This window comes from Camelus dromedarius, chromosome 36, assembly GCF_036321535.1.
Source record: "Camelus dromedarius isolate mCamDro1 chromosome 36, mCamDro1.pat, whole genome shotgun sequence".
Classification (NCBI taxonomy): domain Eukaryota; kingdom Metazoa; phylum Chordata; class Mammalia; order Artiodactyla; family Camelidae; genus Camelus; species Camelus dromedarius.
In genome coordinates this window covers 1,853,291-1,880,186 of record NC_087471.1, presented here as the reverse complement: position 1 = coordinate 1,880,186, position 26,896 = coordinate 1,853,291, and the positions used below count along the sequence as shown (strand labels likewise).

Genomic DNA, 26,896 nt, shown 5'->3' with positions numbered 1-26,896 from the left:
CGGTTCCCAGACAGGCAAAAGCAAACGGTTTTGTTGTGAGATGTACACATAGGTCAGTCTTAGGTGGCAAAAAAAAAAAAAAAAGAGAGAGAGAAAAGAAGAAAAAAGCAAGAACAGGCTGGACACAGGGTGCAGGAAGCGGTGTCCTCTAGGGGCTGGGGTGTGAGGGTGGGGCCCCCGGTGACGCTGTCCGTGGTTTAGTCTTGACTCCAGCGGCATTTGCTTCAGAGCCATCCAGTAAGCGGCGCATGCGTGCGGGGCAGGCCCCGCGGGGCTTCCAGGGACAGGCCCCTTCCCCCATGTCCTCTGCTGGAGCTCCCCTCTGAAGCACCAGTATCTCATGCACATTTCCTGAGTTTGTCAGATGCTTAAAACCACCAACAAAGGGACAAAATGAACTACCTGATGATCCAGAGCATGTGGCCCCCAGACCGTCTGGCGCCTGGGGCTTGACAGTGTTGACACCCTGTTCCCTCAACATCAACCAGTCAGAGATTGTGCACGAGCTGATCAGGTGCCCTGCACACCCGCCCCCCCCCCCCTTACCCGGCCTTTAAATATGCTTTGCTGCCACCCTTCCAGGAGTTTGGGGTTTTCTTGGGCATGTGCCACCCCGTCCTCTTTGCTCAGCCCTGCAGTAAACCTTTCTCTGCTCCAAACTCGTGTTTCAGTTTGTTTGGCCTCGTGGTGCAGCAGGCGGGCACGTGAACTTGCCTTTGGTAACACATACAGGGTAATGCACTCTTCTGTGCATTTAATATTTCATAATTAAAACAGCCTTAAAAGAGAGCTTGTGCAAGGCAGAAAGGGAAGGTCTTGCTTTTGGACGGGGAGTTCTGCAAAAGCACGTGCTTCCATGAGTCCTGCAGGGAGCGGGTCCCAGAGGAGCCTCTCTCCCAGAGCCCCAGCCAGGCAGCCTGGGCCAGCTCCCGGGAGGCCAGTGGCGACAGCTCCCTGGTGAGCACACTTGAAGGACTGGCAGGCGGTCACGCAGCCTGAACAGCCCCTGAGGCAGCTGGCAGGAAACAAGGGCAGAGAAGGGAAACCCACAGGCCCGGCATCTGTGGGTGACAAAGACCAGAGGCTCAGTGACACTAACGGCCAGCAACCGTGAGACGCCTGCTGGCTGCAGGCAGATCCTGGGCTGGGCTATTTTTAGTCTAACCTACGGAAAATGCTGGTTTGGAAGCTGAAGTCGCTCCTCCTCTTGGGCCCCTCCTGTTCCTCAGAAGCCCCCCTCGTCCCTGGGACACTCACTAGGTTTGTCACATGGATGCCCAGCGAGGCTTGAGCAAAGGCTAGCCTTCCAGCTTCTCTGGGGGCTGCCGGCCTCCGCCCTCTGGGCCAGCCGTCTTCAGCACGTTCCCAGAAGCACTAGAGTATTTTTTCCCGGCGAGTCTCTCGCAAGAAGCGGGCTCACCACAGATTTGTGTTTTGCTGCTACAGAGTGTGGGGCTTCAGTGCCCTGAGCTGTGAAGCATCCTCACCGGCCTTCAGACTGTCTCGAGGCCGCTGGTGAGCGGGCAGGAGTGCCACCTCCCCTCCGAGGTGGATGTCTCGGGCTCTGCGATGAGCAGGTCCTGCCCTCCCTGACACGAGGCCCTCGGCAAAGCCGAGGCGGGGAGGGTGCTCGTTCTGCCAGGCAGGGCCTGGAGGCCTGAGCCCCTCCTCCACCCTCCTGTGCTCTCCTGGATCAGAGATGTCCAGACACTGACGGGGAAGTGAGGACCCGGGAGGTGGTGGCACCCCTCAGGTGACCCTCACCAGCCAAAGTCTGGGGACACTGCACTGTGTCTGCTGCAGACGGAACGGAACGGCTGGGCACGTCCCAGCCCATCAGGCATTCTCATTGTCTGGCGCGTCTTCTTTCTGCTCACAGCAGAGAGGAGCACGGCTGGTGGAGGGGAAGGCGGGCGTCTGTGAGGCTACGGCCGGGAGGGGCTGTACGGAGAGACGGGGAGGGGCTCCCTTCCAGGGCTGATGCCGTATCGGGCGGGCAGACACTGCCGCTGGGTCCCCGACAGCGGCTTCTCTAGAGGGACGCGGGGAGCGGGGACGGAGGGGTGCAGCAGAGGCACGCACAGTCGTACGTCTGCCAGCGTGAGGCCGAGAGCTCCGCAGGCCCAGGAGGCACACCAGCCCTAATGATGCACAGAAGATGAGAGAACATGCAGCTTCCGGTGCTGTTGCCTCGTGTCAAAGCAAAACGGAGGCGCATGAGCATTGCACACCAGCAACGAAGGAGGACCAGCACAGAAAACACGTCCAAACGTGGGACCCCGCCAGGCCATCCTTCCACACATCCGCCGTTGGAAAGGTTTTATCACCGTATTGCCCCTCTCTCCCCCTCTGCTCTGGTCCATGCGGTGACACGAGGTCCTGCCGCCCCTCCTCCAGCTTCACGGGGGCCTGGGTCAGACCAACGACCTGGTATTGATATCAGCCCACGAGCCCCTCGAAACTTCTCACTTCAGACAGGTCACGACTCTCCACGCTGACCTGCGGCTGCAGAACCACACACGCTAAAGAACACGGGGCCCTTTGATGAAGGACGGGCGCTCACGGGACTCAGCCTCTGTTGTGGCAGAGGAGCCCCGCACAGTCCCATTCATCAGTGAACAAGAGTAAGGTTTTCTCCTAAGCCCACAGTTTTCTTTTGAAGTTTAAGTATAAGTACGAAAGGTGAGTTGCAACTTGAGTAGGGAGAAGTGAGTGGCAAATAAGAGTAAAAAAGATGTGGGTTTCACCCAAGGACAAATACTAATATGGTGCTGCAGGGGACAGGGGGACAACATCCCGGGCCAGCAGCAAGGTGGGTACCCGGACCTGAGATTCTCACATTAAAGCAAGGACCGTGAAGGAGAAAATCTCTTCAACTCTGGAGGACAACATGCTCAGCAGAGAACACTCAGGAATCCCACAGATGGATATCAGTCAAACACAGGTTCAAAAGAGATCACCCAAAACAAGGAAACACAACTTATGGGAAAGAAGGCAGAGAGGGAAAGAGAGCACAGGAGGCAGAGATTTATACTCCTGGACACTTTCCACACTGGAATCATCAGCTACAGAATATAAGCTAACTATGCATGAAATGTTCAGAGAAACAGAAGATGGAATCACAGAAACTGTCAGGCAATAGGGACTCTCAAAAACGCACAGGGCTCTTTGAAGAACAACAAAAACAAACAGAACTGCTAGAAATTTGTTTAAAAATGCAATTGGTGGGGGAAAAACAGGGGATAAGCAGATTGGATACAGACGAAGTGACAGTTAGTGAAGTGGAAGGCAAAGTCAAGGACATTGCACAGTGCAGCCCACAGAGAAACGGCAAGAGAAGATAAGAAGGGATACAGGAGATGAACTGAGAAGGTCTAACGCATGTTTAATAGGCATCTCAGGAGGAAGAAATGGTGCAGCCACTGTGGAACAGTACGGGGATTCCTCAAAAGACTAGGAATAGACTTTCCACATGACCCAGGAATCCTGCTCCTGGGCATATATCCAGAAGGAACCCTACTTCAAAAAGACACCTGCACCCCAATGTTCATAGCAGCACTGTTTACAATAGCCAAGACATGGAAACAGCCTAAATGTCCATCAACAGGTGACTGTATAAAGAAGATGTGGTATATTTATACAATGGAATACTATTCAGCCATAAAAACTGACAACATAACACCATTTGCAGCAACATGGATGTCCCTGGAGAATGTCATTCTAAGTGAAGTAAGACAGAAAGAGAAAGAAAAATACCGTATGAGATTGCTCATATATGGAATCTTAAAAAAAAAAAAACCCAACATAAATACAAAACAGAAACAGACTCATAGACATAGAATATTAACTTGTGGTTGCCAAGGGGGAGGGGGTGGGAAGGGACAGACTGGGATTTCAAAATGTAGAATAGATAAACAAGATTGTACTGTGTAGCACAGGGAAATACATACAGGATCTTGTGGTGGCTCACAGTGAAAGAGAATGTGACAAAGAATGTATGTATGTTCATGTATAACTGAAACATTGTGCTCTACACTGGAATTTGACACAACACTGTAAAATGACTATAACTCAATTAAAAAAAATTAAAAAAAAAAAAAGAAAGATGGTAATGCCTTGAAAAAAAAAATGAGTATTTTCCAGAACTGATGAAAGAAAAGAACCTGTGGTTGTCGAAGGCACAGATACAGGACAGCCACTGGCTTAGCCGTAAACACGTTATCTTGTTCATCTCCATAAGAAACTCTGACACCACAGTAGGTTCCCCTTTCTATCACTCAGTAACCCGGGCTGCAGACATGAGTCAAGCTGTCTACATCGCAGAGCTGTAAAGCCGTTGTGCCTGTCTGAACTTGACGCTTCCCCAAAAAGCAGCAGTTTCAACACTAACGCTGTCTCAACCAGTCCAGTAATACAGTATTTGGGGTGTGTTGCAAGGACATTCCCTACTGGACATATGGATGCAGGTGGTCCATCCTGAGATTGTTAATCCACCTCAAACCCTGAAGTTCTTAATCTGGCTTAGATAGGCATCCAGCATCTGAAACAGGGTCAGATGTGGTCCCCAGACCAGCAGCCTCAGCGTCACTTGGGAACTTGTTAGGAATCCAAATTCCTGAGCCGAAACCCAGACCCAGTGAGTTAACAACTCAGGGGAGGCGGCTGAAATCTGTGCCATGTAAATCTGTGCTTTCTGCAGCCTCCAGGTGGTCCGCACACGCACAGAAGGTTGAGAGCCACTGCTTGCGTTAACCGCTCTGGACTATGTCTCTGTCCCGTGGAATCCCAATGAAGGCACTGCTTTCAGTCTTTCTCCCTTCTCCTAATTAACCTTTGTTCCTTGCTCGTAGGGAACACAAGTGTACACTGTTACAAGCTATCTCAAAGTCTCTGAAAACTGTGCCACATCGTAAACCCGTTTTTTTTAGGGCTCCCTTACACAGAGTTGCGCGTGCACTGGAAAAGATTACTGACAGCTATTTCCAAAGAGAGGGATCCCTCTGCCAAGCAGTCAGCCTGATGGGATGGGGGAGCGGAGGGGAGGGCACTGGTGAAAGGCGTTGTTCTAATGGTCAAGGGTGTCAGGGATGGCATCTGGTGTCCCCAAGTCAGGGCTGTCCTGGAAGAGGACCACATGGCTCTGACCTGCACATCCCTGATTCTGGGTAGACTCAACCTGCTGACCCCCGCTGACCCCTCCCATCCTGTCATTGGTCCCTTTTTCCCTTTCAATGTGTCCCTGAGCAGACAATCCACTCCCTGGTCCACCCCTTAGGACCAGCAGGGACTTCCGGGCGGGTCTGACCGCCTCCCCGTCACCACTAATTGTCACTCCTGCGCAGCCCCAGGCCAGGCCACACTCAGGTCACAGTGCTGACCCCGAAGACTCTGCACCAGCACTCCCTCCTGCCCAGGACCCCCTTTCCCCTTCTCCATCAATCCTCTTCTCCTTATTGCTCAAAGCGAGGCTTAAGGGTCCCTTTCCCTGAGAAGATTCCTGCCACTGAGACCCTGTCCTGAGCAGTGGGGCTCCACTCATGAAGACGGTGGCTGGCCCTGCGCTCGGACACTCAGAACAAGTGGATTGACGGACAATAAACGAGTGAGTGGAAATGAAGATACTGCTCAATGGTCAGCAGTGTCATTAGCTGGATGGGATGACCGTGATGGATGGAGCGGGAAACACTGTCACACGTCACACACTCTGCAGCATGTCTCTCTGAGTTTAATATCCTCCCCCTAGGCTGGAAGCACGGTGTGGGCAGGGAACAACGTCTGTCATGTTTGTCACAGTCCTACCACAATGCCTGGCATTTACCTGGTGGGATGCATTTATACTTTGTGGAATGAAAGCCTATTTTTGTAGCTTCCTTTTTTAAAACAGCACACTTCTAAAGTCAGAAAGTAGGAACTAGAATGAAAAAGGCCTTGGTGACTTCCTGGTTTAGTGACTCCCTCGACAAATCTGAAATCCTCCCTTTTCTTTGCAACGTTAATTCAGCCACTTGCAGAACCACGATCTGTGTATTTTAAAGGTCGCTTCCGACTCACTCTTGACTCTGCGAGACTTGCAAGGACTTTAAGCCAGAAGCAACAAAACATTCACCAGGTACTAAACACAAAGAGCGTGCCAATTCCATTACTTTTTGCTTGCAGAACGTGGGCTTTTTACAGCGTTTTTGTTGAGACACTTGACATGATGACATGAAGGACACAGCACATCACGTTTCAGCAGACGAGATGCGCTCTGGGCACGTGCACGAGAGCTCTTAGCTGCCCTGCACCAACCACAGCGTGAGATATTTCTGCACGGGAGGGTGGGCGGCCTGCTGACCGCGGCCTGTCCCCACGGCCTCATCTGGCCCAAGCAATGTCACCACGCGGCCGGAGGGTTTTGTATGACCTGTAAAAGATACTTAATTATAGCCAGAGAAGACTACTCTTTCCTCCACTCTGACTTCCTTTCTCAGCGTTGACGACAATCCTAAAGATGTACCTGCATTACTCACAGTGAGTTGTGAACGTACCAGAAGGACAGAGTTTTCTTTTTTGGGATACGCAGAAAGTAATATTACCAAATTATTGCCCAGTGAAGAGGCAGTCAAACACTAAGCAGTCAAAAGATGTCAAAATCAAAGGCACTATAGAGATGTGTAAGGCACTTAAGTAGAAAATTATACTATTTTTTTCTAAATTTTGTATGTTTGTAGTATTTATCAGCTTTTAAAAAATGTAATTTATTGTTATTTTCCTTACTTCCCAAAATATTGTATTTTGTGCCAAATTTTGTGTTCTTTTTTTTAAAGGGTCTCCAAATTGCATATGCTTTGTATCCCACCAATCCTAGAGCCCTCCCTTGAGGGAGAGGATGCAACATTTTTGGAAAGGAAGCTCTGTTTCCCTTGCCTAACAAATTCGTATTCAAACCATACCTGAGCCGTGACCAGTTTCTCAAACGGCAAACCGTGCCGTCAGGATGGGGCCTCGGAGAGCCGAGGACACGCACCCCCAACCCAGCCTGTCTGCTCTGCCTCTGTCCCTGGTGTCACCAACGAGGCAGAGCTCCGTTCTCCCACCCACAGGGCCCGGGCCGGGGGGTCCCCATCTGATGTCCCCATCTGGCTGGGCAGGCCCAGACACGGACGGGTGTCTTCATCAGAACACCGCTGCCTTAACAGACACTTAAGCTTAAACGGCAGGCATTTCATCCTCGTCGTCCTGGAGGCTGGAGGTCTGAGACCAAGATGCTGGAAGGGCCGGTGTCCGCTGAGAGCCTGCTTCGCGGTTCACACGCCACCTTCCTAGCGCCTCCCCGTGGCGGAAGGGGGAAGGCTCTCTGAAGTCTCTTTAATGAGGACTCGAAACCCATTCATGAGGGATCCACCTTGAGTTACGGCATGAAACCCACTTGCGGTGACAGAACGCTTGTGCAGAAGGGACTTCACTGCTGATGCTGTGAATCCCTTGATTTCCAGACAAAGGCTTAGGCGCGGGGAGCCCGCCCAAGGCGAACCACCTCCCGTGTGCTCCCAGGGCCTCGCCTTGGTGCGGGCGTGGAGAGACGCTCCCGTCTCCTCCTGTCGTAGACAGTCCCATCACGGGGCCCCCTCTTCATGGCTTTGTCTACATCATCCCCCAAAGGCCCCACCTCCACCTGTCACGCTGGGGGCTGCGGCTCCACCAGGTAAAACTGTAAGGACACGAACACTGGGCCCGCAACGCCAGGTGATGCGAAACCGCCTCCGGAAACACCGCAGATGCCGAGAGACGGGCCGTAGGCCCGCACTGTGCGTTTCACCTGTAAAGAGCCTTCACGCCTACGTTCTGTATCCCCAAGCACAGTGCGAAGTCCCTGATGGCTTCTCTTCGCAAAGCCGCTCCTAAACAGTCCCAGCTGAGTTCCCGGGGGAGCGGGCTGGGGCTGGTGGCCCTGGGGTCCCCCGGTGTGGGTTTCGCTGCTGCCCATTCTCAGCCCAGACACATCAGGGACCCCCCCCCATTCCAACCCTCACCTCTCACTTGCCTGACAGCCTTGGGAAGGCTCCCCTGTGCCTAAGCCCTTGTCTGGAAATCAAGGGATTCAGAGCATCAACAATAAGGTCCCTTCTGGCGCAGGGGTTTGGTCACCGCAAATGGATTTCACAGCACAATTCAAGAGGAGAGAAAACTGGAGTTGGCGGGCATCTCCGGGCACAGCCCGCCCTGACGGTGAGGCGTCTCTGGGACAGAGCCTCCGCACTTCAAACCGCGTTGGTGAGGGTTTATAACCTCATCGAGCTCTCAGACCTCGTGGAATGCGCTGCCTCTCCACCCATGTTCTCTGGGGGCAGCAGGGGTACTGCCTTCCCAAGGCGGGAAGGGACCTTGCTACCCTGAGCTGTAACGCAGACCAGAGACTCTGGAACGAACGTTTATATTTTTGCACTGGACTCTTCAGGTTCGTCCTTCCTGGGAAATGCAAGCATTCAGCACTAGCTTGTGTCCCCCGGCCCTTCCCCTCTGTCTGTTAACAACTCCTCTCGGTTAACCTTCCACAAAGCGCTCAACATTAGGCAGGACCCGTTCACATGCAGTAACTTATTTTCAGTCTAACAAAGATGACCAGCGTGAGGAAACACAAAGATCAGGTTCTGGTTTTGAATCTGAAAGCCTCCTGGGTTCTTCATGTCCGCCAGTCACTGCGGGGAGGTCCCAGGGAAGGCCCGTCGGGCCGGGCAAGGCTCAGACCGGGTCACGCAGGGGACAAGTACCTCTGAGTGTGCAGGGATGAGGGGAAGCAGCGGGGGTGTGAGAAGCGTGGAGGGGCGGCCAGTGGGAGCCAAATCGAGTGTAGAAGGGCTGGGAATGGGCCAGCGGGGGAACTGAAAGCAAAAACATCAGCCCCAAGCACGTAAAATCAAGCAGCAAGACGAGGTTGAACAAGGAACTGTAAACATCAGGCAAAGGGGATGGGGTGAGGTCCGCTCACCACGGACAGCACCCTGTGCCCTGAAATCTGCCTTCCTCCTCACTGCAGCTTGGCTGGGGACAATGCAGGGTGCAAGGAAACCCCAGCTCCCCACAATAAGGGCCTGTCTGCGCAGAAGAGACACCGGGCCTGCTCTGGCCACCGTGCAGAACAGACCCACGCAGCAGGGCTGCACACCGGCACCCACTCCACCCCTCCTGCCGACAAGCACGAAAGGCCGTGCCGGTGTCAGCAGGCATGAGATGGTAAAAGCCCTGAAAGCACTGCAGAGAAATGAGCAGCACATTTTGGTTCAAGTGGGTGTAAGTGTGTGCGGTGTGGCTGGCGAACGGGCTCAGGCTCCCACCTCCGCACTGGCTCCTTTCTACACCGAGCTCATCGGGTCCTGCTGAACTTCAGCTGCATCTGCGCTATCACCTTCCTGAAGGCAGATGGACTGATGCCTGAGAGCCCTCGGAGGCCTGGCCCTCACCCTCCACCCCTCCCCATCTCACTCTGCACCAGCCACAGTGGTCCCGTGGTGGCCTGACTCTCTACGTGCACTCCTGCCTCCGGGCACCCACACAAGCTGTTCCTCCGTCAGGATGGCTCCCAGCTGCCCCTGGGTCTCTGCTCAAATGTCTCCTTCACAGCAAGGCCCTGCCTCACTACCCAGCGTAAAACAGGACCCTGGTACCCCAACAACGGCTGCTCTACCTGCTTCCTTAAATGCTCCAACACACGGTGAGGCCCCAGTCCAGTGGCTCAGCACCTACTTCCCTCACAGAGATGCAGCCTCCACCAGGAAGATGCCCCCCTCTCCACTGCCCAGGACAGTCCTGGCATCCAGTGCCTCCTGTGGACACAAGTGGACAAGCCCACAGATGGATAAGCCAGTTCACACGATCAGAAAGGAGGCAGGAGGCACGTTCTCTAGGGACACTTGGCTGAGGCCCGCCAAGACTCAGGAGGAAGGTGCCACAACTGTGGGGCTGGCTCAGGGCGGGGGGGGGTCCCGGCAGCACCCCACATCTCAGTGAGCACAGCTGCCCCCCAGCCAGCCTGAGAGCGGGGTTCCAAACGGCGAGCAGGCAGGAGGCCTTGCTGTTTGGATTCTGCACGCCTTGGGGCTGACTTCACACGCCCAGACGCCACGCACGCCGTCCTGTGACATCTGTGTTGGAGACTATTCCTAAGAAGACGGTAAAAGTCCAGACCTCAGGGGGAATGAGCTGCCAGGTGCCACACTGAGGGAAAAGGACATCTGCCTGCCACAGGATTCCTGCCCCGGCCACTGCTGTACCCACAAAACCACCAGTCCAGGCACGCTGTGTGCCAGCCAGGGCTGCCCTGCATTTGCTTTTAGGATCACTTTTTATTATATTTTTTTAAAATAGTTTTTTAAATGGAGGTCCCAGGGGTTGAACCCAGGACCTCATGCATGCTAAGCAGGTGCTCTGCCACTGAGCTGTGCCCCGCCCCCTCTAGGATCACTTTTGGAGAAAGAGGATTGGGCTTAAGATCATTTCTTTTTTTTTTTTTCATTTGTAAAACCTTCTTAATGAAGCATAACCCATGAAAAGTGCACAAGTCTAATGGCTCAATGCATTTTCTTATCACAAGAAACTGAAGAGAGTTCCCTGTGCTCTCCAGGAGGTCCCTGTTGTTCGTCTCTTTTATATACAGTAGTGCGTGTCTGGATTTCTTAAATAATAGGTATTATGGTAAAGTATGAGGAACATTCTTTCACTAGACGGCTGATCAGAGAAACCACTTCCATTTCTAAGAAGAGCTCCTAAGGCCAGCAGGGCGCAGCTCCCCGTGCCTGACCATGGGGTTCCACTGCTGCGCATGTCCAGGGCGAGGATGGGGCCCCCAGCCAGCACCTCTGGAGGGGCACGGAGCAGGGACAAAGACACAGGAGCGAGTGTGCCTCCGCTGCCAATGCCCCTCTGTACCCTCGGCCACAGCACCAGGGGAAAAAGGCCGACATGTGCCCAAGACAGCTCCTTGCCGTCTCCAGGCCACCGACCCTGCCCTGAGGTGGTCTGCATCTCCAGCACCTCGAGGGAACAGAGCTCGGGATGCACGCCTCATTGCAGAGTGGAAAAGGCTGGAGCCCACGCACCTGTTTGTGATCAAGCTTCTGCACTGACCTCTCGTATGACCGACTCTCAGCAAGTTTTCTTTCCCGTCCACCCTATCAGCACTTCTTTCCAAGGAAAGACAGAAGTCAAGTCTGAGATCTTGGGGCAAGATCTGTGAGCGGACACACCACGGTGTGACACCTTTCACGTCTGTCATTAAAAGCAGACTATGTGGCTGAATATGTTTTCTTTAAACGGCGTCCCTCAGGGCCCAAGGAGCGTGTTTGCTTTGGGGTCACACTGGGCAAAACAAATGCTGAATTATGTGGGACAGCTTCGATGTGAGACGTCAGTGTGGCCGACCAACACGCTCATTTCAGATGACAGCAGTGACTCCTTCCCCGGGGTCACGAGGAATCCAGGATCGGGGAGGCTGGGTTACCCCTAACTGTCCAGGCAGCCCTGGCGGTAGGGGGCGAAGGGAAAAGACACAATACTTACAAAAACTTTCCATTTGTCTTTGATCCTATCAGCACGATCTGCTCAGATTCATCCCGAGAGATTTTTCCGTGGAACCAGGGCATTTTTTCGTGGGCCGTGGTGGCGATCAGCTTCTCCAGCTGGGGTTTCTGGCTGATGATGGCCTGCTCCAGAGCCTGACCCTGCCACGCGGAGAGGAGAGTGGAGACAAGCTGAGTGACAGCGACAAGGAAGATGCAGAAGGCATTTCCACTCTGCCCTAAGTCCTGACGCAGCAAAATGCAGTCACATTTATTTACCTGTTTGACTGGCTATTCAAGAAATAAAGCCGACAGCTCGTATATATTACTTAAGTACCTTCGAGTGTATAAATAACAAAATGGATTTTAGAATGCAGAGGTTGGCCTTTTAAAAGCCACATCGGGCCTTAGAAGCCACCTGGCATAATCCATGAGGTCTAGAGAATGGGCCTCCCGCCCTCTCCCCACCATCGCCTCCTAGAACTGATTGTTCCGTATTAGCCTCTGGTCATTTAATCACCCCAAGGAAGGCTTCAGACGCGTGCAGCAAAGGAGACGTGCTTTTTCCCGTCTCCCTCTACATGGGTGCACCCTGAACGCTCACAGGCGCTGCCGCCTGTACCTGCAGGAGACGCGACCACAGCAAGAGGAGACGAACCTCGACAACACAGAAATGACAGCGCGGAAAACAAAAATGAGAAGGAGGCGGACAGCTGGCTGAATTCCCGTCCTCCTTGTCCTCAGCGGGAGAGACGCCGCTGTCCCCAGCAGCAGTGAATGAGGAATCCAAGGTGCTTACTCAAGGTTACAGGAAGAACCAGAAGGAGGGAAAAGAAAACCACAACCCCCCAAACTAGGAGATGGAGGGGGCGGGGGGGGGGTGACGGAAGGGAAGGGGAACATGGAAGGGTTTCCTCGTGGATGGAATGAAAAGCCAAAGCCGCAGCAGTGACATACCAGAAAGGTGCCCGACTTAAAGAGAGCAAAGGGCAGAAGCAATAGGGGTGCGGGATTCTGCTGCAACAGAGAACGGCCGCTGACACGCGGCTGACTCGCCGGGACATCTTGCTGCGTGAAAGCGGCCAGTCTGAAAAGGCTGCATGCCGGGTGGCCCTTTTGTATGACATTCTGGAAAAGGCGCAGCTACAGGGCCAGAAAGCAGATGAGGGGCCGCCAGGGGCTGGGCCGGGGCCGGGCATGAGTGCCTAACGGGTGATGGAACTGCCGTGCACCCTGACTACACGGGGGGCTACGTGATGTCACGCACTTGCCAAAAGTCACAGCCCTGTACACCGAAAGAGGGTGTAAACTACACCTCAATAAATCTGATCTACCTGACTTAAAAAACGTAGAAGGCTGGTCTGAGACTTATTCGAGAAACACTAATAAAAATACTGAAAACGCAGGATCTGTCTGCAAGACTGAATTCAGTGCAGGACACACTAAAGGACTAAAGGGTGTGCAGACTCCTCAGAAAGCCTGCACTGTGCCGTCACACATCCACACGGACCGGACAGCACAGGAGGATGCGTGAAGCAGACACCCGGGGGATGCGAGGAAATCGGACGCATGAGTCAGAGCAGGAGACTGTCCACCAGCCTGCTGGCTCCTGACCTCAAGAGTGTGGCAGGAATGCAAGTTGTCACAACCCCGGGGCCTTCCTGGAAGACAATCTGTCAATACGTCCGAATCCCACACACACCCCCCTTCGCTGTGGCGAATCCAGCCTGTTCAGGGTTGTCCTGCTGATGCTGCATAGAAGTTGAGAAGGATGTTAGCAGCATCATTATTTGTAAATAGTGAGGGTATCCGTCAATAGTTAAATAAATTAGGGTTCACGGGAGGAAGTTATCAGGCAGCCAAAAACAGGCTGACGCAGCCGTGTGTCGGCTGCTCTGCAAAGTTCTGCAAGAGGCGATTTGAGGCTGTGAAATCCAGTGCTGGGCAACGTGCACAGTATGACCTTCTAGGGTAAATTAAAAAAAAAAACCAAAAAACCAGTATGTGCCTGGGACGCCCGTCCGAAAGGGCCAGTGCGAACCGCGTGGCAGTGGTTTCCCGCGGTGGAGAAACCCCATCGCTGGCGCCTCAGGCGTGAGCGCAAAGGAGGAGAGGCAGTCCCCCTGGAGGGGGGCAGGCTGGTGGCTGAGGGGAAGGGGGCTCACGCGAGGCCCTGGGAGGCGCGGCCCACCTGCAGGTTCCACGTCTGCTTCACGTATTCGCGGATGAGGTTCTCCTTCAGGTCCTCGAAGGGGCCGCTCTTGGGCTGCACGCCCGGCGGCCGGTGCACGGGCTTGGTGAGGAGGCAGACGAGGCCGTCCAGCTCCTGGGAGTGGTAGGCGCAGAGCTCGGCCGGGCTGCTGTGGGCCCTGCCGCCCGAGATGGCGTACGAGCCGTTGAGCTCGCGCTCGATGGTGTAGTGGTGCGCCTTGCGGTCGTGCGCCACCGACAGCGCGAAGCCGCCCAGGTAGTTGCGGCTCTGGCGCAGCAGGTAGAGCCCGTCGCTCATGCCGCCCTGGACCAGGTAGTCCTCCGCCTCCTCCCGGGTGATGTTGCCGAAGAAGAAGGGCAGGTGGTTGGCGGTGTCGGCCATGCCTGCGGCGTCTCCTGGGGCCGAGGGCGCGCGCGGGAGTCCCCCTGGCGAAGCAAAGGCAGGACAGCGGTCAGGACCCGAGCAGCAGGAAGCGGTTTGAGCGCCGCGCCTCCAGCGCTGGAGGTGAGACCTCCCGGGGGTGGCGGGTGCTCTGCCGCTGGGCCTCAGGGCTACAGCCCTAACGAGCGCGCCTTCGTGTCCTTCCTGCCCACATTACCATCAGCTTCGCAAACACATCCCTGCAATGTTGGACCAAAACACAGCACATTGGACCAATATGGCCAAATTATTATTTATTATTATTACTATTATTATTATTATTATTATTATTAGTGGAGGCAGAGAATTCTGAGACTAACTAAAATGAGATCTCCCCTTGCAGAACAGGGCTTAGGAGCTCACCTGACCGTCAGCAGGGCACAGGGGCAGGACCCGGGCAACCCACTGTTCTCTTGAGATGGAGAGAGCTGTAAACACACACTGGCCAGCCACCTGCAGGGAGGATGTTACCGGACCCCCACCCGAACACTCAGGGTCTACTGCGTCGTACGCTGTAACTGGACACCAGACACCAGACACCAGACACCAGAGAGCTGAGTACGGGCCGCATTTTCATATCACGTAAGACCTTTGGCCGGGAGGTAGGATGGGCAAGCAGCTGCGCTGAGGCATGAAAAGTGACACCCGCCCAGAGTCCCAGGCCTCAGCGACACGCCGGCTGCTCCCCGCCCTCCCCCAGACCACTTCCTGGCCCCCGCCTTGCACCGTCCGAAGGGCCGATTTTGAAGACACAGGGCAGGTTCCACATTTGATGGGGACACTGTCACAGAAAGAGATGCTTCTTGCACTGAACAGACGCACACTCCAGAGGGGAAGTGCGAAGGCAGTGGATGCGCTTTTGAGGGGAAGACTGACCAGCTGCAGTTGTAGATAAGAAGGATCGATACTGTCCGTCCCAGAAGTACCCAAAGTGGTGCACATCTCAACCCGAAGGGGCTTGTCGTGGGTGGAGAAGTATTCAGATGACTGCACCTGTGTGTCTAGGAGCGAGGCACCTGCCCCTTCGTGTTACACACACAGAGACATATGCGCACACACTGCAACACACACACCCCGCCCACATACAGAGACACAAACCCACATGCACACACGATTACATGAAACAGCCTCTTCTCGATATGCATTACACTGCAGAACGTAACACCCGCCTGGCGGGGGCAACAGAATTTTCTCCAGGCAACATCGCCAAATCAGTCTTCCCGAGCGAGCCCCTAAAAAGACACGGCTCGTATAATAATTTTCTCATTTGCATCTCTTAAGATTTGACTGTCGATGATTGATTTTTCTTCGTCGAGGTTTCTAACCATTCATCTCGCAACAAGCTTTTGTTTTCTCTTAAAAGTATGGTCCACGTTGGCTTTTAAACAAGAGGCATCCGCGAGACACCGAGAGCATCTCTGGGAAGACGAAGCTGATGTGTCTTTTGGAAGCAATGCTTCTCCTCTGCTTCTGTCTCCATCTCAGGCCAAGCCCTCTGTGTTGGTGGCATTGTAGGTTTGGCCCCTCTGAACCCTCCACCCCCTCCATCCCCCATGTCATGTCGGAGGCTGATGTATTACCCGACTGCCTTCCCCAGCCCAGGCACTGCCCCGGCCAGGAGCCCAGAGTCCTTTGAGGGTCCCTGCTTTCTCTCCGGCTTCCTTCCCAAAGGGCTGTCTCTCTGTGTACGCATCATCACTGTTCGTTCTGACGCATCAACTCCGCTACACGGCTGTAAGCACCGCTCGCCTGCCGGCCCCATCCCTGGCAGGCCCAGTCCACGGGCTACGGCTCCCCCTCCCGCCCCCTTGCTCACACACCCCCTCTGCTTGGGGGACACGCCGTCTTGTACGCCTGCCCCAGACACACCCTCCTCGCAGCTGTCCCCACTGCTCGGGACCCCATGCAGAGCTGCCACCCACCACTGGCCTCAACTAAAATCTTGGGTCTTCAAAAACAGTATTTTAAGTGTTTACACACATTTTTTAAAACTTTACATGAATCTGAACAATGATCGTTTTTAAGATTCATTGGTTTGCCACTAATATTTGCATCGGCGCGGGCCCTCTGCTGGGAATCCCACGGCGCGGCGAGTCAGCGTGACATGACGGGCCGTGATGAGGCAGCCCCGTGCTCCAGGCCCGGGTGGACCCTCAGACTCGCCCCTGAGCAGGCGGCACCTTTCCGGCCTCCCTGGGAGGGCGCAGGCCTGGCTGCTCCTGGAGACACAGTGCCTGGCCCAGCAGCCCTCCCCTTCTGATGGTGCGACTTCCTGCGCTGCAGGTGACGCTGGGCGTGGGCCCGAGGAAGATGCCCTGGGCCCTTGCTGCTGGCGGTGGTTTTCATAATAGAAATGCTTTATCGTGAGGACAGCTGAGGGCACGCACTCCTGGGCTATTTAACTTGGGGGGTGAACACCAGCTGTGAGGCCCTGCTCGCATCTCCTAAGGACCAGCTCCTGCCAGCGGCCGGCTGGGGCCCTGTCCACGACACGGGCCACGGTGACAGGAGACGGCCACCTTTGCTGCAGCCACCGTCCACAGACGCTGCGTGGCCACACTGCTGTCCTCAGCCCTGCTCCTCAGGCACCATCCCTTGCTCCGTGTGATAAATCAGCACAGACTGCAGCTTCCCCGACGTGCGATGTGCCGTGCGCTTCCCTCCACCCGCCCATCGACTCGGCCCCGCCCTGGGTCCCAGGCACGGACTACGTCTTCCTTCTCCTTGGACCCCAGGGAAAGCCCGTAGCTCAGACTCCATTTCACAGCCTTTGGGATAATGTTCTCAGCAGTGCCTACAGCTTGCTGCCTACTTTGCGTGTGTCTACTTCAACATTCTCAGTTCTCTCTCTCCACGTGTGAAATCACTTCGCGGTCCCCACGGACCAGGCCCCTCAACTCACCCCAAACTCCACCAGCACCTTGGTTGCGCACGTCTGCCCAGGTCGCCTCCCAGTGGAGCTCCTCCACCCCCCATCTCTGCCTGGTCTCTGCACTGCACTCCATGAACCTGCTCCTACCATTGTCACCAACCTCTAAATGGCCAACCTCAAGGTCACTCCTCAGGCCCCATCTTGCTTGACCTCCCGGCAGCGCTGGACGCGGCCCAGCGCCCCCACATCAGGGGGTCAGCCTCTCGCTCGGCTGACCCCTCTCCCCTCCGTGGCTCCTTCCTTCACGTACTCTGCGGCCCAGCGGCAGCCCCCCTGCCCGTGGCCCCCACTGCCGCGGATGTGCCTGCGGGTCCCACCCGCACCTCTCTCGCCTGAGCTCCCAGCCTGAACGCTGCTTACCTGGCGTTTCCACCTCAACGTCCAACAGGTCACTCAGCCTCCAGGAGCCCCCAACGGGGCTCCCAGTTGCTCACGCACGGCCCTCCCTCGGCCCCTCCTAACTGAGGAAACGCCACCGACTGTACCCAGTTAACGGGGACGAGACCCTCGGTGCTCTCGGGGCCCCTCGCTCCCCCTCATTGTGCACATCTCAGCCAATCCACTGGGTCAGAAAAGAGCACGTTTTCTTTCAGATGCGTCTGTCTCACCTGCAACGGGCCCCCTCGGGAAGCAGGGAGCTCCCTGCAGGGACCAAGGGGCTCCGTCAGGCGCTGGGGAGTCTCCAAGGAGGCTGGGCCAGCTGGTCTCCAGGGAGCCTCACCAGTCTTCCTTGGAGATGCACCCCAGAGCCGCGGCTCCTCCCTGCTTCCTCCAGTGCCGCCCGGGGGCGGGCCCGCCGCCTCGCTCTCCCGTGGACGGAAGGCTTGCCTGCCTCCCGCCCGGCCCTCCTCGCGGTCCGCTCCCCACACAGCAGGCAGAGTGACAGTGACAGGCCGTCCCCCTCTCCCCCTCGCGCCCCAAACACCCATCCCCTGGCCCTGGAGCCCTGCTTGGTTTGGCCTGAGCTCCGCCCCTGCCCCCCACATCTTGCCCCCGTCCGCCAGAGCTCACCCCGCCCAGCCATACCACCGTCTTCCAGCCCTGCTCACTGCCCTTGCTCCCGGCTGGCTCCCTCCTTCCCAGGCCTGTGGTCTCAAGCCCATGTCACCTCCTCAGAAGGGGGTGTGTGCGGACGGCCGGGTCTCAGGTGGCTTCGTGCCCCCGTCCACCTTTCTCTCATCACATCTCCTTCATCACAGTCACCACGAGCCCGTGCTCCCCCCTCTAACATGTAAGCACCAAGGTCTGGAAGTGTCGACTTGCACCCCAACAGTCAGGGGCTCCCCAGATGCTCACAGAACACCTGCTACAGGGAAACACGCCGAGCATTCCTTTTTAGAGCTTCCACACACACATGCTTTACATTCTAACTATAAACGCTCACTGTGTGGCTGTGTTTTGCCCCGGGGGGGATTACGGTGCCAGAGTCAAGAGCCTCGGAGAATAGGCACCCAGCCCCCTTCGAGAGTCCCCGGTCCCCAGTGGAGCCCCGGGTCCCTGAACGGAGCTCGTGGCTTCCTGAGGGGACCCCTCCCGGCGTGGGTGGGACAGGTGTGACTGGTAGGAAAGGCTTTCTCAGCGAACTCTCCTCCTCCAGCCCCATCCTGTTTGCCCACAGGACACACAGAATTCTTCCAGTTCCTATTCCCCGAAACAACCTTCAAGCAACCTGCTGGCCGCTCTGCTCCAAGTTCCCGCATCTTCCCTCATCTGACGCTGTCCGCAGAGCATGCACTCAGCTGGTCCCCTGGACCCGCACAATCCCATTTTCCCCAAGACCCTCTTAAAACCGTAGCTGGCTTTGATGCTGCCACTGCCAAGATCTAAACACGCAAGTGCACGGGGCCCTCCTGGGCTGCACCGGTGGCCCCCAGACATGGCCCCGGGTGGCCCCAGCTCCCGGTATCCACTTGGGCTTCTGGTTAATGAAAAGGCGCCCTACCACATGCGGTCAAAGCACGTTCCCCAGCCTCGATTTACACACTGACGGCTGCCTTTGCCCCTCACACTCCTTGTGTTGGTCTCACCCATTTCCATCTGTCACCTTTCATTACATCAGCACAGGGCGTACCAGCTTTCTCGACCTCGGCACTCCTGACACCGGGACTGGATCAGTCTCTGCTGTGGGGGCTGTCCTGTCCGTTTCAGGCCGGGTCGCTGCGAGCCTGGTCTCCACCCACGACAGCCAGCGGCCTCCCCGGCTCCCCAGTCGTGCCAGCCGTCTCCAGACACTGCCAATGTTCCCTGGGGCAGCGTCCCCAGGGGTCCCCTGGCTGGAAGCCACTGTGTTCCCGGTTTGGGCTGCTCACAAATCGGATGTGTTCTTTCCGTTGCTCTAGCATCTTCACCGATAAACTGGATAAATGAACATCCCCTTATCTGATTCATTACCATTGTCACTCTGAGCGCAGGACAGGGAGGGTTGGAAAGGGACAGGGCCCTGGGGAGGCGAGTGTGCACTGGACCCAGAGGCAGCAGAGCGGGGGGCAGAGCAGAGGCTGAGAGTCGGGCAGGGTGGCGCCTCGTCCCAGCTCGCGTGACCCAGGCACATTAGCCCCACAGTCCTGTACCTGTAACTAACTGCAGTCGTGACAGAGAGTGTCGAGGGGTACCCCTGGCAACTGGCACCCCGCGAGTAAGGGTTCCAAATGGAAAATCACGGGATGGTGAAAGGAAAGGCATGGGGAGCACCTGACAGGGGAGAGAGAGAGACTGCGCCTGTGTGCACCCCACAAACAGACTCAGAACTGAGCTGGAGACAACGCTTTCCCGCTTGAAAACCCTGCCTAGTCAGCTCAGGCTTCATCCTGCACTCGGTGCGCTCTGAGGGGTTACATCTAGAAAAGAGTCTTTGCCTTCCTGGGGCTTTGATTTTGGCGGCCCCAGCCCCGAGGAGCCCCACCAGCAGCCTGCAAAGACGAATTATTGTGACAGTTGAAACCAACGAGCATCCTCGTGTCTTCCACCATTTACTTCAGCAACACCGTGTCCTTTGGCTCTTCCTGATGTGTTACGGTCCCCCTTTCAAGCAGGCTCTTGTCATCCACGTCGCCCACCCCGGGACCAAGGCTCCCTGCACAACCGTTGCCCTGTAAAATGCCTTTAGCTGGAAAACATCACCTGTGTGGTTCTATCTTATCAGACGGCAGTTTTGTAGCCCAAGCTCCCCATCATAAACTCAATTTTTCAGATAAGATTTGAGCTAATTATTTTTTGGGAAAAAAAAAAAGTCATGTTTCTGGGGGCCGCCTGAGTGTAAGATTCGATACAGCTGCTCACACCAGGCTTAGCAGATGGAAAAAGCTGTCTCAAACCCGTGACTCTGGTGGAAGGAAATTTCATCCCCTGCAGAAGAATGACCAGCTCGAAGTCAACGTGATGAACAGGGCTGGGCTCTGCATCCCCCCCACCCCCGCTCCTCAGCCCACCCCAGCTTTAAAACCTCCTTTTCCCTTGTCTGCCTCCCCAGAGACATTAGAATAGACAGATACTCCACGAGGACCAGTGTTTTAGCCCATCGTTCCCTGCTGCTACCCTTGTGGTTGGGAGGAACAAACCTGCCTCCATGTCAGCTCTGTTCCTTTGACTCTAACCCTGGGCTCTGTCTCCTGGGCTCAGTCCTGCTGGTTCCGCACCTTTTGTAAAAGACTGTTGCCTCTAGCCTGAAATAGACAGGAGAGCCCATTCTCAAGGCTCTGGCCTGTAAGGGTGTAACACTTTCCCATTCACATAAAGATAAAAAGTTGCAGAACAGAAAAGGAGGTTTACAGGGACACCATGACCTGATCCACAGGGATGGCTGCAAGAACAAAGGATTCTGACACCAAGAAGTTTGCACCAACCAACCACACCCTGTCCCCTTTTTAGTATAAAAGGAGCCTGAATTTTGACCTGGGGAAGATGGTTCTCTAGGACATTAGCCCCACATCTTTTCAGTCTTCCCGCTTTCTGAATAAAGCCTTTTTTCCTGGCCCCAAGACCTCATGTCCCGCTGCACTGGCCTGTCTGTGTGGCGAGCAGAATGAGTTTGGACTCAGGAACACCCTAAGAATGGACCTCCACCTTGCAAAGCTCTGTGGAGACTTAAAATGTACACCCAGCAGGCAGCCTCCAAGATGGCTGCACTGATGATCGCCTCTGGGTATCCAGGCCCACGTGCGGCCTCTCCTGCACAGACAAGGACTGACCACGCAGTGACACTGTGGGATGCTTGACGCTAGCCTGTCAAGGCTCTTACAGCCTTTCCCTGGTCTCTGGATTGCTCACCCTGGGGAGAGCCAGACGCCAACTCACGAGGGTGCTCAGCAAGCTCTTTGGGGAAACGGAGGCGTCCAGCCAACAGCCAGGACGGAGGGGGCATCTCGGAAGAGGGTCCTCCAGGCCCTGATGGGACCTCAGGTGATGCAGCACATGTGACTGCAGCCTCATGGGAGACCCCGACCCAAACCAGACCACCTCAAATTGCTGACCCATAGACACTATGAGGGGTAATCAATCAGTGCTGTTGTAAGCCACTAAACTTAGGGTAACCTGTTACAGAGCAAGATGTAACTAAGACCGCACGTGGACTAGGGCCGGGAGAGAGAAACACTGGCCCTTCATAAGTATTTGAATCGTCTGATGACAAGCAAGGCCCCCCAGGCCGGGGAGTGAGTGAGGCTGGGTTCTGGTGGAGTCACAGTAGAACTTTCTGGTACTAAGGAGGGAGGAGGAGGAGATAAGCCTCGAAGGTCAGGAGGGAGAGGCCCAGTGGATGCCCCTAGGAGCTGCCGCCTCAGTCTGCTTTCCTCCATCCCCATGGAAGATGGTCAGAGGCACTGACCCCAAACGCTGCAAAGGCCACGATACCGGAGCCTGGGACGTTGCAGAGCTCAACTGTCAGATGAGTTACTGCCACTGGCCACGTCGTAACTCACCCATCTTCAGTTTCCTCTCCTTCCCGTCTTCCCTCCCTCCCCACCGTGTCGGCATGGCTACTCTGGGCTCTGTTCTCTCTCCATCCTACGCAGGAGACAAAGCGAGCGGTCGGCCCTCACTGTCTGCAGTCATTACATTCTATAAAGTCACTGGGAAACAATGGATTTTCAAATACTGAACCAACGCTCCGGGGAAAAGACACCGCGAGCTTCCCGCGAGCCTCCGATCTGTGACATTTTTGTCAATAGATCAGTACACAACCTTGTTATATGTGTGTTCCTGTTTAAAGAAACTTCACTCGTATATATTGCTGACTTATGAATGCTGCGCTCACAGCCGCACTATAACAGGCTGGAAGGAAGCTTACCTAGCGCATGCTTCTCCATAAGGGACATCACAGCCTTCGTGCACTCAGAGACATCAGACAGCACTTCCGCAGGATGACTGGGGCCACCCAAGATCACCAGCAAAAAGAACCCCCAAAATGCAAAAAAACCATGCCACTAAGTAGACCATGAAAATGCGCCTGTTTGCAGAAGGACCTGAGAGATACGAGGGCAGGACGTCTCCTGGTTCAGCCTCAGCTGGGAACGTGCATCCTGGGAGACTCACGTTTCTCGCTGGCCTGTGCACGTCCACACATGAGCACACAAGGGCAGTTAGGGATAGATGCAGGGGTGGCAAATATAGTTCAGCGAGGAGGCGACTTCACAAATCTGGAATCCGTGAATAAGGAACTGACTTCCCTCCAGTCTCCCCCACCTGCCCAGAAAAGCCCCCACCTCGTGGGCAGATACACAGCGATGCCTGAATACAAGACTATGTTCTTACATGTCTTATTCTTGTCCCCTAAACCTGTGTTCATTTCAGGGCTTTTCAACTCGGCATGGAACAGTACTTATGTTTGTTTGTTTTTTTTAAAATTCTGTCTGCCCTGGTTATCGCCAGCCCAGAACTGCGCTCTAAGGAGTCTGCTTTTCTTAAGATCCATCAAACCATGGCTCCTGCAGGTGCTGCCACGTCCACAACAGGGTGCAGCCGTTTCTGCTTCCTGCAGAGAACATTTTTAACAGCACTTCGCACACTAAAGCTGGCGGATTTCTCACCGCTGGGCCACAGTTTCCCCACCTAATGTGGACTGAGGGGACAGCGGCAGGAGTAAATGGTACTCTGGGGACACGACACCTGGGGACAGTCTCAGCCAGCACCCCACCATGCAGGGGAACAAAATCAGGACGTTGCTAAAAGGCATCTTGGCTTATCGCGTGCAAAGCCACCCAGCCATCCGTCAGTGCACAGAAGCCCTGATACAGTTTGCCTGGGAACTTCCTGGCATCTAGAAGCTGAGAAATGAAGCATTAGGATTTGGGTAAAAGGACAAATTTCCCCTGCGGTTTTGATTAATTTTCATAAGAAAGAGGAAAGAGCCGGCCCAGTGGGAAAAGAGATCTTGCAGGCTGATTAGCTGTGAGGAAGGACCAGGCAAACGGGGATGCGGTGGGACCAGCCCAAACAGCGCCAGCAGACTAACCCTCCACTGGTCTGCAGAGGGCCCCGGGCGCTGCCTTCTGCAGCAGGATCTCACCGCCCAAGAGAAAACCCATGTGCAGACCCATGGCCACAACACGGAGACACAGAACCCCCAGCACACAGCCCGAGCCGGCCCCATGTCCACCTGGCGTCCTGCGTGATACCAGCTTGCCCTCTGGGAGGCCACCTGCAGGGCTGTCCCCAGGTCCCCTGCAGCCTGCTGGGCCGGTCAGACCTGGCTTCCTGAGGCAGACCCAGTCACCACGATTTCTCAAGAGCGGCCCCCGTTCTGCATTTGCGGTAAGAAGCAACAGAGCTTCTCAGATAATGAGACACACATTTCAGAAACAGAATGTAAATCTAAGGCTGGAGAAGATGACGCTTTACTAATATTTAGACACAGAGGGGATGTTTCAATACGTGAAAACGTTATCCAGACCTTTCAAAGTTGAGTTCTTTGGCCTTGCCGTCGAAGCATGAAGGTCCTGAAAACGTACCCAGGAGAGACGGGTGTGTCTCAGCCAACATCTGGATTCTCCAGCTCCACAAGGGATGTTAAGGAACTTCTTTTCTGTGCCAACCCAGTATTTCTCCCTCAACGTAATTAGCACAAATCACAGATATCATGCCTGCATAAATGTTACCTCTCCATGTAAACATTAACTCTTAACGTATTTGGTTACAGATAAGCAAGTGGCCCACCATAAGTGAATTTAACTTGAAAATACGAGTCATTGATTCACTCAGTATGCTTGCTGAGACCTACAATGGGTAAATCATTTTTGGGGTGCCATGCGGAATAGAAAGGGGGCCGTTCTGCCTCCAGACAGCAAGCCAGCAGAGGTGGATCACGGGTGGCAGGACCTGCTCCAAGGGCCCTGCTCCCCTCCTGTTAGGATCCAGGATCTCCACTATCCACACCTCCCCTGGCCTCCCAGCACGACTGGCCAGAGCAGATTCGGCTTCCTGGCAGGAGCCCTTGCTCACCATGCCGTGCGTGCACTTCTAGAGTGTGGCCCTCAGGGCCCCACTGCAGGCTCAGCCTTGGAAATGGGGGTCCCCTCCCAGCTCGGGTACGCAGGTACAGCATAGAGATGGCAAGCCTGGGCTTTAAACAACTTCCTATTGATTTTCAAGCACCCTCCCATTGGAGAACTTCTGCCGTCATCTGCTATTTCACTCCCCCAGTGAGGCTGGCAGAGAGAAAAATGAGTTGATGACGTCTGCCTCCAGGATGTCGGGGTGGGGGGGGCAGGAGTCAGGGGACGGGACGGAACTGGGCTGCCACCTGCCTCAGCAGGGAAGGGTCCCGAGCTGTGCCTGCTGACCCCTGGGCAGGGAAATCCCGTTCCAACCCCATTGGGGCGGGAAGGTTACCCCTGCACGACTCCTGCACCAGGCTGGATTTATGCGCGAGTCATCCAAAGTGAGCTAGACTTAGCGCAGACTCAGTGAGCGGGGGCTCGCGTCCAAGGTGTCCCTGGGTGATGCCCCCCCGTGCTCTCCTGAGCAGAAAAGTAAGGGGGGGTGTTGCAGCCACTGGGTCGAGGCCTGGGTTGGCTCCCAGTGGGACCCAGGATGTCCCCCTACCCCATGCACTTCACTCAGGCCCCGTGTCCTGAAAGTCGCCTCATCACGCACTCTGCTCTAGGGAAGGACGAAAGCCGCAAAGTCACAGACGAAAAACCTCACGCTGAGAGGGGCCGACAGCTCTCACCCGCCTTCTCTTCACCTGTGCTGGCCACACAGGGAACCTGAACAGGCAGCGAGGTGACCGAGTCCTCCCTGGTCCTACTCCAGACGGCCCTCCCTCCAGCCCCGTTCCCGCTCAGAGAACAGAGACCCCTGGCGAGGCCGTGGTCACCTCGCAGTAGCCTGGCCTCCCCGACCCTGCTGGGGGCGACTTGCACAGGTTTCCAGGCCCTATTTTACTTCCCTGGGCCTCCGCCTCATCCGTCCGACACTTGCAGGGACCGTGCAGCTGCTGGAGAAAACAGCCCCTGGATTTAAATGAAAGGACACGCGCTATCGAGGGTTAAGACACCCAGGAAGCTGGGCTACCTGTGTATTCAAAGCCACCGTCCCTTTTTTGTAGTCGGTGAGAGAGTAACTGTGGGTAACTCAAGATTGCCAGACACTATAGAGGCTTATGACAGTGTCCTTAGATTTCATAAACGTGTGACATAAATATTCCAGCGCTTCGCTGGGTAGCCAAAGCTTCTGTGAAGGAGGGAGCGATGGCTTGAGCACAGAGAAACCGCAGGCGAGAACAGGATGCAAAACGCCTGAACCCCCTCCTCCCCACTCCCGGGCGCATGTGTCTGGGGGGCGCTGGCTGCACAGGGGGGAGAACACAGGCACAGACGTGACCCTCTGCCACCCGGGCGCGGCGTCCTCCCCGCGGGCCCCACGGCGGCAGAGCGCGAGGGCGCCGCTGGGGAGGCGTTGATTCCGAGCACTGGTCTCCCTGCGGTTCTGGCTGGAGCCGCAGAGCGGACGCGGGGCGCCCGGGCGGGAAGCGGGCCTTAACGCCAGGCCAGCGGGGATGGCGAGCCAGCCCAGGGCGCCGGTGCTGCCGGGCAGCGGGCCTTCTCCCCCGGCCGCAGCCGACCAGCCCCGGCACGTCCACACGGAGCAGCGCCCGGGCCGCCGGGACCCAGCGCCGGGGGTGGGGGTGGGGGGCCGGCGGGGGCGCGCGCCCTTCCGGGGGTCCTCGCTAGGCCGCCCCAGGGAGGGCAGGCCGAAGTTGTCCTGGCTGTTTCATATTAAAAAAAAGGCCAACATTGTAAAATGACTGTAACTCAATAAAAAAAGAGTAATAAAATAAAATAATAATAATAAATAAATTTTTAAAGGGAGCATATACCAAAAAAAAAAGAAAAAATAATAAAGATTAGAGAGAGAAAAAGACCTTTCAATTTTTAAAAATTTTCATAAAATTCTTACTTTTACTCATCTTTTAAGTTTAGTCCGAGAACCTTCTATTTTAAGTGTGAGAACCAAAAAATATATTTATTTATTTTTAACATTTTTTATTGATTTATAATCATTTTACAGTGTTGTGTCAAATTCCAGTGTGGAGCACACTTTCTCAGTTATACATGAACATATAGATATTCATTGTCACATGTTTTTCAAAAAATATTTTTAAAGTTAATTTTTTGCTTCCGTATCACTAGTAGCTTATTACTAGCATGTAAGTGTACTTTCCATTGTGTCTGCTGATTGCACATCCAAGACAACGGCTGAACTCTCTAATTTGTTCTAATACGTTAAAAAAAAAAGTTCTGGAGTTTTATACAGCCAATCACAGCACTGTAAATGAAAACACGTGCATTTCTTCCATCTTAT

At 55.0% G+C, this 26,896-nt stretch overlaps 1 protein-coding gene across 2 annotated transcripts in view; it reads right to left on the bottom strand.

Moving 5' to 3' along the window:
- Positions 1-26,896, bottom strand: part of SYK (spleen associated tyrosine kinase) — a 90,276-nt gene that overhangs the window by 35,903 nt on the left and 27,477 nt on the right. For both annotated transcript variants that reach the window (XM_064482437.1, XM_064482438.1), the window contains exons 2-3: positions 13,726-14,171; positions 11,536-11,696 (exon numbers count right to left, since the gene is read on the bottom strand). In XM_064482437.1, the coding sequence (XP_064338507.1) occupies positions 11,536-11,696; positions 13,726-14,127 (563 nt within the window). In that variant the 5' untranslated portion in view covers positions 14,128-14,171. The remainder of the gene's footprint in view (positions 1-11,535; positions 11,697-13,725; positions 14,172-26,896) is intronic.